This window comes from Haliotis asinina, chromosome 7, assembly GCF_037392515.1.
Source record: "Haliotis asinina isolate JCU_RB_2024 chromosome 7, JCU_Hal_asi_v2, whole genome shotgun sequence".
NCBI classification, from domain to species: domain Eukaryota; kingdom Metazoa; phylum Mollusca; class Gastropoda; order Lepetellida; family Haliotidae; genus Haliotis; species Haliotis asinina.
In genome coordinates this window covers 7,188,307-7,203,147 of record NC_090286.1, presented here as the reverse complement: position 1 = coordinate 7,203,147, position 14,841 = coordinate 7,188,307, and the positions used below count along the sequence as shown (strand labels likewise).

The 14,841-nt window shown below is 38.0% G+C and overlaps 1 protein-coding gene across 1 annotated transcript; it reads right to left on the bottom strand.

Moving 5' to 3' along the window:
* Nucleotides 1-2,824: 2,824 nt before the first annotated feature.
* LOC137290947 (uridylate-specific endoribonuclease B-like) lies at nt 2,825-13,952 on the bottom strand. The gene is made up of 6 exons (XM_067822168.1): nt 13,850-13,952; nt 11,116-11,216; nt 9,171-9,272; nt 8,015-8,246; nt 6,302-6,446; nt 2,825-5,973 (listed from the first exon to the last, which is right to left on the bottom strand). The coding sequence occupies exons 1-6, from the start codon at nt 13,873-13,875 to the stop codon at nt 5,716-5,718; spliced, it is 864 nt and encodes a 287-aa protein (XP_067678269.1). The 5' UTR covers nt 13,876-13,952; the 3' UTR covers nt 2,825-5,715.
* Nucleotides 13,953-14,841: the final 889 nt, after the last annotated feature.

Sequence of the window (14,841 nt, the reverse complement as noted above, 5' to 3'; positions counted from 1 at the left end):
ATGACAGAAATGCATAAACTAGTAGACTTATTGTGTGTTGCATCTAACATATTTCACTAGATATATACCAGTGTACCCTTTCATGAGCAGTAATATCATATAAAGTTAAAAGGCATATATGGCAAACATGGCATTATTGCAGTCAACGTTGCATGCAAAACTGAGCACTGCTCAATATCAGCACCTTTTGTTATCTTAAACAACCATTTTTAACCTTAAAAAAAGCAGTTTGCTAACCAGTATACATGTGAATCATTTGGCCTTAAAGAAAATAACAAGTGCTCAGTGGACATGCTAGTTGGTTTGGAAATACATCCTATCTCCAAGTAAGTACATTTCAGTCTGCTAGAGTATTGATTTGATGTTACTTTACCCTTGAGCGATGACATATCTACCTTTCCAACAGGTATTTGTAAATTGCTGCTCAAGTTTTGTTTTAATTCAGTGGGATCACTAAAATGGGTTTATAGATATCATGAAATAAATGTATGTATGTTTTTCTGAAAATGTGTATTCCAAACACCAAAGCCACTAAGACTACTATCATTTCTAATTATCTCTTGTGAAAACTACCTAAATCTACATGGACCACAACCCAAATGCATTAAGTGATCTTACTCCAACTCTGATGAGTCTGTATCAATGTACTGGTGTTAACATAGTCATGGCAAGTTGCTTAGTACAAGTTAACTGATAACTTTAAAATGTCTTTGAAATATTCCAGTCTATGAGGTAATATCTGAGAAAGAAACAGTGTCTAAATGGCTCTCCAGCTGCCTGAGCCAAACTTTAGTCAGTAGGCATAAGCCTATACAGTGACTCATCATTTCAGATGAAAGACCAGGGGAGATAACTCCCAAAAGACACAAAACACAACTAAACAATGAACGGTGCCTGTCTGAAGCTGAGAGTTGATTTTAGAAGCAATTTCTATCCTATCAACATAATTTTAAATGCTGCCATTATATCAATGTGGTTTTGCAAACAAAAACAGATTTGATAACAGAATCAAACATAACAAGCCATGATACAAAAAAAATATTTCTGTAATTATAATACTAAATCACCAATACTTACAGTGATATTTCAACTGCTGTAAATAATACCCATGTGTTAAGTGATGGCACGCAGAATATAAGCTGAAACTACCTCTAATAACCAATATATTTCACAAAAGTTTGAACAACACAACTATGTCACATACCCCTGTTCTTCAGATCACACATCAACCTGATATAATTAATTGAATGCCAAACAAAACACAATTAAACAAGACTACATTCATTTAAGAAAAACATCACTATAGTACTATGTGTCCCCGACTCGTTGGTCAGCCCAAGTACAAATGACCAAAGCTGTGGTGACCTCTCTAGAAAAAATGTGAAGGTGATCTGAAAGAGCTGTGAAACATTGTTTTGGCCTCACTTATATTCTTCATTTTGTCCAAAGTATATTTTTCCAGTTGAATCCACCTAATTACAATTTCAGAAAACCTCAACGCAGTTCAGTATCGCATGGGAAGGGAAGTAACATATTTTTCTAAGCATTGTTTCTTCATTCTTAGAGTATACAAAACCCCCATGACACCTTAGATTAGCTCAGTTAATAAGGGTAAGCATAAAGATCTCATAAAGCATGTGGTATTGATCACAGCTGACAGTTCAATCAAAATAACAATAACCAATAACACAGTGACCAATTTGCGTGGGGACAAGAACGCATGTGACCAAATTTCAGAGGGAACAAACAAAGAAGTGCACCTTTTGTTCTTGGAGATTATCTCACTCCATTGACCATGAGCTCCAGAGAAAAGGCTGCTTGCTGAACGAGAATCACCCATTCTGACTTACCAGTCTGAGGGTTTAAATCGCAATAACTACGTCTGAAACAGCTCATTTAATGGCTCCATTCCACCACTGTTACCATTTTATCAAAGGATATCTCAGTGTACATATATAGCATAAAAACAATCAATAATATTCAAATTGAACTGTCAATTATTGGTTATTGAAACAAATAAATTTGCAAAAAATAGCACTGTTTTTAGTCATGTATTAACTATACATACATTTCAAATATAACATAACTGAATGGTATTGCACATAAAATAACAGGAAATAAATACAAAACACTCCAATCTAGATCAATGTCCATATAAACGTGACCACTATTTTCACTGACATGAAAAAAATGGTGACATATAGACTAAAACTATCAATCCTTCACCAAAACAAAATACAGTATAATCCAAAATGACCAGAACCTTAAATAGTTTATATATTTGTCAAGTGTTTGGTAACATCTGTTTAAAGAATATTGAAATGTAAGTTTTTTTTAAAGCACAAGTCACCCTTTACAAGAGACACCTGGGCCATCTGCTCAAGCTCTCAATACTTCTCTCTTGTTTCCCATCCCCCTTGAATTTCATTTCAGTGTACAGTAATATAACTTTTACTTATCTTGGTTTCCCTGCTTTTGCTGTGGAAACTTATGTCTTATTGTGGTAAGTAAGTACACTTACTTTTGAACAGTATTAAAAGAACCTGGGGCCTCTTTCACAAAACTCTCGTAAGCCTAAGGTCTCGTAACTTTTCTCGTAGCATTAGTACTTCCTATGTTACAGTATAGGAGGTACGAATGCTACGAGAAAAGTTATGGGATCTTAGGCTTACGAGAGCTTTGTGAAAGGGGCCCCAGGCCTGCTTGATCTTTCTTTATCAATAGTTATTAAAAATAATTGTGATTGAAAGTTAATTCATAAATTAATTTCAAGAGTATTACCTCAACTTTAAAATCCCATAAAATAAGTTAAACCATTGTAAAGTTTTTTCTTTCAGTATTTTCTTTTTTTTATTTGGTTTTTGCACTCCCTACAAATTTTGGTGACAACACCATGTAAGAAAATATGGACGGCCTTATACCAGTTATAGTGTACTTACCAGTAGTTGTCATCAGCGTAAGTTTGGAGATTGTATGAGTGTTCCCATCATCAGTTGTATGTATTTGTGTTTATGTAAGTTTTATACCTCTTTTCGCAATATTCCAGCAATATAATATCACGGCCAGGGACACCAGAAATGGGTTTCACAAATGTGTGGAATCAAACCTGGGTCTGTGACAAGCAGACACCTTAACCCCTAGACTACCTTTCCACCCCTTGGGCTCATGAACTACAGATTAGTGAATAAAGCTCCCACAATTATTAAATGATTTTAACCTTGAAGTTCATCTCAACCAAGAATGTAAAATCCACAACAGGAACAGCTGTGACTTTGAAGCTGTATGAGAAACATCAAGCAGGAAAGACATTTTGGCAAAATACAGGATTCAAATCAGGACTAGCTAACTATCTACTGAGCTACTTTAACACTGGCAAGCATAAAGCATGAAGCAGCTCATCTTCAAATACGAAGTCTTTCTATTATACAAAACAATTGAAAAATGACCACTGGCTCAGATACATAATATGATTATAACTGGACAAATTCTATTACTGCTTATAATGTACCAATAAGGAGTCGGACGTATATGTTTGAGATTCATGTATACAAGAAATATATAAATAAATATACTGGACAAAAATAGCTAGGGATATATGTAAATTTTTGAAATTATGAATAATGACCTATTTATTCACTAACATACTGATGAAATATCAATCATAAAATGACCAATATCCCTAACTTATTTTGTCCAGTATATTTGACATGCCCATACAGTATTTTAATACCATAGATATAGAATACAATAGCAGTACTGTGTAGTTGACAGGTTACCCTGTTTGGCTAATACAGGACTAGAAAATTAAACAAGAAATGTTCAAACTCCCAACTGTGCGTTGTGTATGACATTGTGACATTTGACAATGACATTAAAATCAGATCGTAGTCTTCATTACCACTAGTGTTGGGAATCGGAAAACAAATCCACTGTCCATTATCAAAAGACTTATAATGAACGGTTATTATTTATCATTGAAATATATACATTTGTAATGTAATCACAAATTTTAAGGTGTTTTTCCTTAGTTGTTTTTTTTCTAATTAGCGATATATTCTCAAATCTAAATTTTAGTTTCTGGACACAAATTATTTTGTTTAGTTATACAACAAATATTTATCAGTGTAACTTATTATGCTCATGATTGATTTCATGATAAAATTTATTCATAGACAGGTTACAGTAATATTTACCGTAGTCATGAATATGAAACTACGAATAGTGCACAGAATTACACTGTTGAGCACATTTATTCATGAATATTCGTGAAATATTTGACTTAATACAAGCGTGTTATGCGAAATCAACAAAATTCTGAATAATCAAAAATATGTTCTTAACAATTACTTTTAATCCCTCTTTCGATCGATTTTTTAAAATTTTTGATCATTGGAACACCACTAATTACTATTATACCAACCTTATTACCTCAATATCGAGGTCTACCCAAAAGTTGACACAGTGTCCATGGGTGTGTTGCTTACTTAGAGTACTTACTTACTTAGAGTAAGCAAATGAATTGCTTATTGAGGGCTTGCAACAGCTCGAAGCGTTTATCGCTCTTCCAAAAATGGCGGAGGAATTATGGCTTGTTTGTCTGGTGCTAGAGAACGTGCTAGGAAGGTCTCAATGACGAGTGATGAATTTATGATTGTTGATGACTACACTGAATCTGTGGAACAAAATTTGGATGCTGGGATGTAAGCAGTTTTTTTGCCAATTTGGCAGCCGAACAACTTTGTTCAGCCATTGAATTCAAATTTTCCTAAGCCACCATATTGGTTTGACAACGAAGCAACCTCACTGAGTTACTGATGCGATTGCAAGCGGATGAAAGTTAGCACTCCATTGTGAGGCGAATCGCTGAACATCGCTTGCAAGTGATTGGTTGTTTGCAACGCATCCCTATATGGTCTTATGGATGGTGACAAGCATGTTGTAATAAATACACTGTATGGGTGATAAGGTTGCGTTTATCATATCAAATGATTTTGATACATTTGGCCTAGCAGTTGCAAGACTGTTCCAGATCTGTGTGGAGCAGTGGAAACTATGATCTGATTGAAATGCCATTTCGTGTAAAAATATGGACAGATTCAAACATGGGGACTGTTCCATGAGCATTGATTTGGCAGAATTCCTGAGGCTGAAATACGTTTGTGTATTAAAGTGAGATAACCCACAACCATAAACTAATTCAAGTTACATGATGACACAAAATGTTGACAAATACTCTTTGACAAGTTTTGAGATATCATCTCAAAAAATAACACTTCAAAAAGCTTGACAGCAAATATGTATGAACAATTCAACTCAAATACCAGTTCATAGAATATATTCAGATGGTAAAAGCAATTCTCTTCTTTAGAATCCCTAGGTATGTAACCTCCCCTAGCACAGCGATACACGACACTACTTTGAAATCTCCACAACAGAAAATCAGACAAGTGTTGTCAAAAAAACGTAAAACAAACAAATCTTTCCATAAACAATTTGAAAAGGCATAAATAATAATGCATAAGTAATTTCAGAATTATTAGTTCAATGTCGATAACACAAGTTTTACCTTTGTAAAATTTGAACAACGAGGTCTCTGCTGTAAGACATTTTGCTTGAAGGAAGGGGCAGATTACTGCAGCTATATTTATGTAATCTGATCGCCACAGCAATTATTTGATGTTCAACATATAGTGGTTGTTCCTGACTTAGATCTTGCTAGTACAAGCGTGCTGCAGCTATGTAAGCAGTCCCCAGCTTTTTCTTGAAGCCGTGAGAGTGGACGACGACCTCGATCTCGTACTCTCCCATCTGGCAGTCAGTCTTGCCATCTTTGTCCAGTAGAAGACACAGAGTGTACACTGCGATCTCAAACTCTGGACTTGTACCCAGGAAACAACTGCACATCGGCTTACTCTTGATTCCCTTCCAGGAGAACTGGAGAGCTATAAGACGTGGGATTTCATCACCAGTAAGCTGAAACATAAAGTCAGGTACTTTTTTAACTTCAGTTTGGGGAATATCCCAGCAACATCACATCTGGCAACTCCAGAAACAGGCTTTACAGATTTAACCCATTTTGGGATTCAAACTCAAGCCTTTGGTGAACAAGCAAACACTTTAACCACAAGGCTACCCAAATCCTGTTAAAGCATACCACATATCTTAGAGAGTTGTAGTGATTTGTAAACAGGGCTTAATGTTCTTTGACTTCTTTTGTGTATTCTATGGTCAGAGAAAGAGTTGCTGAAATTTGAGTAAGGTTTGTGAAGTATGGCCTCTATGCCAATCCCTTTGCTCTCACCGTCTCTCTCCTGAAGAAGCCGTGGTAGTTGATGTTGCCTGCCTTCTCTTGCAGATAGAACTGGATCCAGTTATGCAGGCCGATGAACTCGTCACCTCGGCCTTCACCAACAAACACATGCTCAAAACTGCATGAGTCAGGACCTCTGAAAATGGATGCACATGGCACTGTATTACGGAACACAGAACACAAATATATCCTTACATTGTCAACATTGAGGCTGTATATGCCGTACCTCTAAGTATACAATACACACATCCATGTTGCAACTTCTGGAAATTTCAATCAATTTTGAAACCAAAGAAAAAGAGACGAGGGCATAACAAGAAGTAGTTTGCCTCATCAGGACAATGATATAAATGCAGTTGTTTTTATATTTTACTTTTCTACATATCATCTGTGAACCTCAAGCAAATTGGTTTTGCTATATTCCAGCCGCACTATCGCCATGTTGTTTGACTTTAAACTTGGTACCCCCAAAAATGCAATATCTGCAATAAATGCATCACAAACACAAGAAACATTTTGTGTGTCTTAGATTGGTAGAAGTCCACTAGAATCAAATTTAGTTATTAAAGTGCATACAAAAGCAATTTTAAAAACTACAATTGCTTTTTAAAGTGATTCCTCCCTTCGTGTTTACTGAAAGAGCTTGTTTTGGAAACACTACCCACCCCCTTTCCAGTTGATGCAATCATTAGCACATAACTGATTCTAATGTTGTCAGTATTTATACTGACTGGTCACCCAAGTGTCAGCTCCCAATATATTGTAACCAGTGCCACCTTGAATATCTGGACACAATGTTTTTGAAAGGTCAAAATGGGAGTGTCCTGAGGAAATAGCAACTGTCCAGATCTAAATCAAGCAATCCAAATCTTTGGTTGTTGATTATGACGAGAATTCATCCAATACCATTCTGAACATATATTATGTGATATTATCTGAGGACATATGATTATCCAAGAGGTACCAAATGACATATCGTTTTCATTTTCTGCAATTATTTTACAAATACCACACCCCAATGTGTTGTCATGACTCATAATTTCTGGCTTTGCTAATGATCCCTAAGAAAAAAAATAACTTTACAAACATTGGAAGTAGAGAATATAGTTATTCTCACTACTTTTTTACATCCCCTCGGTCATCCTCAAATGTACCCGGGATGTAAATGTCATATCTCTAAGAAATGAAACGATATTCAAAAGATCAATCAAAATAATTAATAATAAAGCTGCTTTATGTTTTATGAATATGTGACATAGTACACAAGTGTTAAAGATTTTCATGCACAGATGTAATACCTTATCATACTAGAATAAAAGATTTGACTTTAATGATTTGTCTTTTTAGAATAGAGCTGGAGTAAAGGATGAACAGGATCTTTATTTAGCTGATGTAACATTTGGATATAGATTTTAGAATCATTTTGAAACAGGTATGAATGAGCAGAAAAGAGGGTGTTATATATACAGTATATAATACCAAAAATGAGATATTAGAGAAAAACAGTGATGCGATGAAAAGGGTTTACATCTGGAAGCCAGTCGCATCACCTGAATAACGAATCTGTTCATCCATAGAGTTTGTCCTTAAATGACTCACAGACTTCTAGGAATGCCACTGAAAGAAGTTCAAGGATAGAACTGTTCGGGTAATGACATATGATGAATGTCTATATGTTGGCATGGTAACACAAAGTCAGTTTACCTTGCTCCTCGCCTCTGGTACATCTTAAACCAGATGTCATGAAGAAGCCTTTTGAAGTCATCATCATCTTCTGGAGCCTTGCCCCTCTCCACCAGCATCCTATGGGCTTCTTGCATCACTGGCGTCTCCATGATGAGATTCAGGAAGTCCCAGTTCTCTTTTCGCTCTTCCCATGTGACAACCTCCACCTCCCCACGCTCCAGCTCGTAGTTGTCTAGTAGGTCCCTGAAGGCTGTATCACAATACGACATTTAACCATCACAGGGTACAACTGGACGTCTGAATTGACACTTTGGTACAAGAGAGTACAACTGTACACAACAACATATTAAAACATTAAACTACAACAGGGCACAACACCACACCTGAGATGATGTTTTCGCCCAACACAGTACAACAGTACACATAAGGGTAGAATATCACATCTGAGTTGACACTTCCATGCAGTAGAGTACATGAGTGAGTGAGTGAGTTTAGTTTTACGCCGCTTTTAGCAATATTCCAGCAATATCACATCGGGGGACACCAGAAAATGGGCTTCACACATTGTACCCATGTGGGGAATCGAACGCGGGTCTTTGGCGTGACAAGCAAACGCTTTTGTACTAAAAAGTTATGAATGAAAATGTAGCTCCACACTCAACTGGGGTCATGAAGGTCATGGCTGGATAACTGACCAATGCAATTGGTCATGTAACCTCCCACAGGTCTGGGTAGGACTGTGGGTACTTTGGGCCTAAGTTTCATATCGGACCTACACTGCTCTTTAATAAAGTTCAATACTACACCCCAGCTCTGGATGTTATACCATCACAACATCACAACAAATTAGCACAGTAGCATGCTAAAGGTGAATCTGCACTTTATTCAGGTTTATGTACAAACAGGAGACAGAAGAGTTACCTGCTCTTGGCTGTAGGGGGGGCTATGAGGGGCCATGAGGGGCCCATTAGAGGTGATGTCATAAGACAAAAATGAGTTTTGTCTTTTAATTATTTTCATGAAAATATTGTTACAACTGTCATAGGGTTTAAAAATTGATACTTTATTGCTTTTATGTACCCCAAAGATTTCTTCTATGCATCTGGTTTACACGGTCCAACAGATGAAACCCTCAGCTTTCATAAACAATGTATTGAAAATACAATGTTTTTACCTTTGTATGTTGGTCTTGAGAAGACTTCTTCTTCATCAAACCAAGAGATCAGGTTGTCCCTGGCAAAATCCTTGTTCACACGCCGACTGCTTGTAACATATCCTGCAAGAACAGAATCAGAAAATCTGGTTTAGAATTGGTCTCCATGCTTGTCATAAAAGGTAATTAATAGGATCGGGTGGTCAGGCTGGTTGACATATGTCGGTGTATCCCGAGTGAGCAGATTAATGCTCATGCTGATCACTGGATTGTGTGGTCTAGAGTTGAATATTTACAGAATGAGTGCCGAGTAAAACAAGAAAGAATTTGTGAATAAATATGGTTCAGTTCCCAAAATACATGTTTGAATCACAACAGTCCCACTAGACAATATTTAAATATTTACAGCCCATGGTCAACCAGTTGTGCATGATCACTGGAACTGAATATTTACAAATATTTTACTAAAGTCTTTTTTCACTTGAAATTTTGTGTTATTATCAAACTGATATTTACAAAGTAGAATGCACCCAACAGAGGAAGTCATCTCTTCTGCAGATTTCACTTGACAGAAATGTGGTCACAGGACATTGTTTCGCGACGATATCAGTGTAAACATGTGCTATCACGTCCAATAAAATATTTTGTAATTACTTAACTCAACATTATGAAAAATACATCAGGTGGTGATGTGCTATGGTGTACATGGAAAATATTCATATATTCATATTCGTTTCCATGACTTTCATGATTTGTATCATATTCCAGTCATCCTGGATTCCGCTCATCATGGAAGGCCCAGGCTTGATTCCCCAATGGGTAAAATTGTGTGAAACTCACTCACTCACTCACTCACTCACTCACTCACTCACTCACTCACTCACTCACTCACTCACTCACTCACCCACCCACCCACCCACCCACCCACCCACCCACCCACCCACCAAGTAAACTTCATCTCAGTGTATTTCGTTACACTCCACCAGTGAGTCTAACAAAACCCAGTAGAAGGTCGCGTCAGGTAACCTTTGAGCGACCAATGACCATCCAATCAAATGTGAGACGGTTAAACAGATTTAACCAATCAGACAACAGCTACTATTTAGGGATCGGAGGGACTTTCAAAATATTCAGATCACCGACACATATCTCCACAAACAAGAATCAGCATATAACACAGTTATTTGACCTGCTGTATATACGCTTTGGGGTTTCTGTTGACATGGTTACCATTAGCTAATATTTCCGCAAGATAACATCCTTGAATATTGTCAAAAACACTATTTTCAGCGACTGTTTATTCACCGTTGTCATGGCAGTACGTACGCCATGTGCATCACCCAGAAGCAATCGTACGCTAAATAGCATTCGCAATCGTTCGGGTATGAAACCTTTTCGAGAAAAAACTTCATAAGGGATGTGCGAATGTGCACTTTCGCTATTTGGTAAGCTGTGTTCTGATTGGTCATTTTCAAAGGTTACCTGACGCGACCTCCCATAAGGTTTTGTTACACTCAGTGGTGGAGTGTAACAAAAAGTACTAAGGATAAGTTTACTAAGACTGCTAACTCACTCACTCACTCACTCACTCACTCACTCACATACATAGTGGATTTGTTGAAGCCTAATGTCTGGACTATCAAAGAATGTACTTCATGAGCATCTATGTACACAAAAGGGAAACTTAGCAAACCCCATCAGCCATGTGAGCATCCTGACTACCTGATGCTGCTAGCCTTAAGTTGGTAAAGACAAATTCTACCCCAGATTTTCAACGAGACCAAGGAGATGAAATGAGCACTTTAAATAATCATTCACAATGGTTAATGTTCTATTCAACATCAGATAGGCACAATACTGGTCTAAAAAGAAACAGAACTTATCAGAAATGTCCACAAGTATAGTCCAATAGTTGATTCAATAAGCGAAAGAACGTCAATGAGAAAAAAGTGCCCTTGACACTCACCCTGAAGGTCAACCTCATATTGTTGTCCTGGGTAACACTTGTTGTCGTCCATATCCCATAGTTTGGATATCGCTTCGGATAACTCACCATCTGCATCAAACCTGAAATAAAAGTAGGGAAAAAGCTCATCAGCCAGACAACCAACACACCAAGCAACAAGTCAACACATAAACCAGCCAACCAAACAACCAGCCAGCTAGCCTACCAACTAAAACAAAGACCAACCAACAAAAAACCCCAAGATCAACAGTCTAACACACCATCAGACCAACCAACAGACTGACCAACCAAGCAAATTTCACATACTACTCAAAAGAAGCTACAGAATACCTGATATTTTTATATTTTAAAAATCTATGAGAAAGTAGCATATTGTACATCCTTGATACCTCCAGCAAGTACATCTTAACAACACTTCACTATACCCTAAATGCATCTACAGCCTGAGAAGTTATTAGAGTATGATAGATGTAAACAGTAAATGAAAGACTATCACAACCTGCATATCTGTATCTCATTTTCAAAATAACAACAAATTACCCAAGTAGCACGCACACGCTACGCCAATGTTGGAAATCTACACCACCTTTGCCATCGTCGCCCTAACTTTCATGAATCGATGGACCAGCAGTGGGGTGATACCTGTCAGTCAACATTTTTCAAACTGAGACTACGGCTAGCCAGCACCAAGCCACTGGACCTGTGTCACTGGAAACTTATCATTCACCCTGCCTGGTGCTAACATGGAAAACATATATTTCTTTGATCTTTTAAAAATATCCTGTTATCATCTATCACCTAAGTATATTGATAATGATAATGATAATGATAATAATTCACTTATACAGCGCCTAGTATCCATCTGACTAGTTGCTCACTGGATGCTCTAACCAGAATCTGATTATCATTACCCCGGATAACCCAAGCTGCCTCTTAGGCACTAGAAGGTAATAGTCACAGGACTCTATCTCACCAGGTACCCATTTTCTGCTGGGTGAATAGAGGCAAATTTGAACAAACTCACTTGCCTAAGGTGAGACCACATGTTTCCCATGTGCTTCGTTGTGGGGCAGGACTGAAGTCCTAGAAACTCTCAGGAGTTAAACTGCCAAACACGGCGACCCATCAAAGGACTGTCCGAACGCGACGGTGCTTAACTTCAACTGATGGTGACCTGAGAACTAGGCACAGGACCACTCGCCGCCACATTAAGTCTTTTTGTAGTGTTGGCATAATTTTCACCCATCCAAATCATGATCATGCAAACTGATAGGTATTCACACCCCCTGGACTTCCCATGCGCACAATCACTCTTACTCATCTCGTGCAAACAGTCCAAAGTCCTGCTGTGACGTGCTCTGTGCCTTAGCTTGTGTTTCCATCGCCATTAAAGTAAGTATTTTATGTGTACTTTTAGTGTAACGTCACAATATTGTAAATAAATGTCAGGTATTAATTTTCTCACATGTTATGTTTTTAATTCTATTTCAAATTATGGCTTAGTATATACAAAAGGAGTTTACCTATTTAAATTCTGATTGATTTGTTGTGCGAGGTTTGGTAGAGATCACTTGCGAAACTACTCAAATCTTCATGGAAATGCTGCATACTGAATAAGCATAAGTGGAGGAACTCCTTTTGTAAATGTGCCCTGATATAAACCTGTGTTCCACAGAGCTTCTTCTTTGTTTCCATTGTAGGTTTGCACACTAGTCCACAAGGCTAACTCAGTCAATGACAAGTGTCAGTTTTAGCATTAGTTGTACAATTGTAACGTAATGTTGGCCAGACGCTGGCAAAGTGCAACTGTGCCAATGCTGGATTGATTCATCATGTATAGTGCAATGATGGCCTATCACCGCCCCAGCATTGGCAAACAGCATTGCAAAAACAGCACTGCACCAATGCCACACCCATGAGCAGAAATTTGGGTTGATGATGATTTTTATGGAGTTGCATGTACAAAGTGAATGTCTCCCCCAACACACGCCTACTTAAAATTATTGCACAAAGTGGTTCTCCCTGCTTGTCATGTACAAAATCAATGAACCCCCCCTACCCCAATCCCGAAGATGTGTGCAAAACTGATGACACCCTACCTTCCCAGAGCTAAATGGGTGCCCCCCACTCTGCCCCGCCTCTTAAAGTCATCAGGTACCACACCCCTTAGCCATAAACCATGAACTGTCCCTTACACCACGACCTCAGAGCATAATTATACCGCACATCTGAAGGGAAATAATGTTGGTGTCCTGAAATAACATTGAAAGCTATATTTTCACGACTACCATAAACGCATCGTAACATAAGTAAACTGGTGTGTGACGTCATTAAACTCTGACGTCGTCTCATTGCCCAGCTCTGGGTTGGGTGACCACAGTGCATGCACACATATTGTTATTCACCGACTTGTTGAAAAGGGTCAATATTTTACAGATGGCATTGTGGATATTGCGTGTTATCTCCGATTGGTGTATAAATTCATTAGACATACAAAACGTAAAATCAGTTTGATCTTGGTTGGTGGCTTGGGTTGCCGGCGAAAGGCGATACGGTTGACTTGAGCCGGACGACACCCTTTCCCAGTTCGCTGTGACCCAGGCCAGGAAATCATCCGACATCGCCCGCCTACATCGTCAGAACTGCTTACTCAGTTTCAGCTAAGAAATTTTTAACTTCATGCGTGAAACAACCGCGACATTTACCGCTACATCATTATACTAGCAATACATACGCGCTCTCGTCTTGATAGTAAGCCATGTTGAGGCTGCAACTGTGTTCCGCTTCGTTGCTACCGTGTCGATTCACCCCCTCGGTGCATTACGGGGTCAACACAAACTCCATGCATCGCGAGAGGTAATATGACTCCTCAGGTATATAGGAATGAGGAAATGAACGACGCTGCTGTGAGTTGCCAGTAGACCTGGCGTGTCTTTAGACTTGCTTCGAACATTTAGTCGTATATTGAGCGAATTGTTCCCCTTAAACACCACAAAATGATTTCTTTGCACGTAACTATGAAATTGATAAACCACAAATATTCGTGTGTGTTTAAACAACACGTTTTAAGGATATTAAAGAAAATTAAATGATCATGTTGACAGTTTTTAGATTTAAGAATAATCACTCGTATTAATGAAACAAAAGATCATAAGCTGGCTTTTACAGAACGGTTATCATTGATGAGATGACGCAAAACGATTCAGTCTACGTCATGAATTAATTTAAGGTGAGTACAGAGTGATCTAAACAAAAAGCCGATTAGAAGTTTCACATTAAGTAGAAAACAGAGTGCGTCAACATTTCATGCATACAACCGTCTATTGCCTTTTAGTGGTAGAGGCTCGAGATGAGGAACAGTACGTACATATCACAGACACTAGTGTCACTGCGAGGATAAAGATATTGTTTTTTGGGATTGTTTTTTTTTAAAAAAAGACCAAAACATGAAACTTCTGAGTTCTCTGTACAATATTGTACTGTGAAGCGTTTCAATCGGGGTAATCTCAAAATTTCCGTCCTCGTTAAGATACGAACATTTGCTGTTCGTTGTTTAATGCCGCACTCGGCAATTGTCTATCTGTATGACGACGGTCTGTAAAACTCGAGTCTGGACCAGACAATCCAGTGAAAGGCATCATCAGTATGTGTGGACATGTGTGGATTCTATTCTCCTCCTATTATTACATGCCTTTACGACTTTTTTTGACAAACTGTGTGAGTAAG

Coding starts and splice junctions, on each gene's coding strand:
- LOC137290947 (XM_067822168.1), bottom strand. CDS start 13,875: ATGGCTTACTATCAAGACGAGAGCGC. Junction 9,273..11,115: donor ATATGAGGTTGACCTTCAGG/GTGAGTGTCAAG, acceptor CTGTTCTTGCAG/GATATGTTACAAGCAGTCGG. Junction 6,447..8,014: donor TACCAGAGGCGAGGAGCAAG/GTAAACTGACTT, acceptor ATCCATTTTCAG/AGGTCCTGACTCATGCAGTT.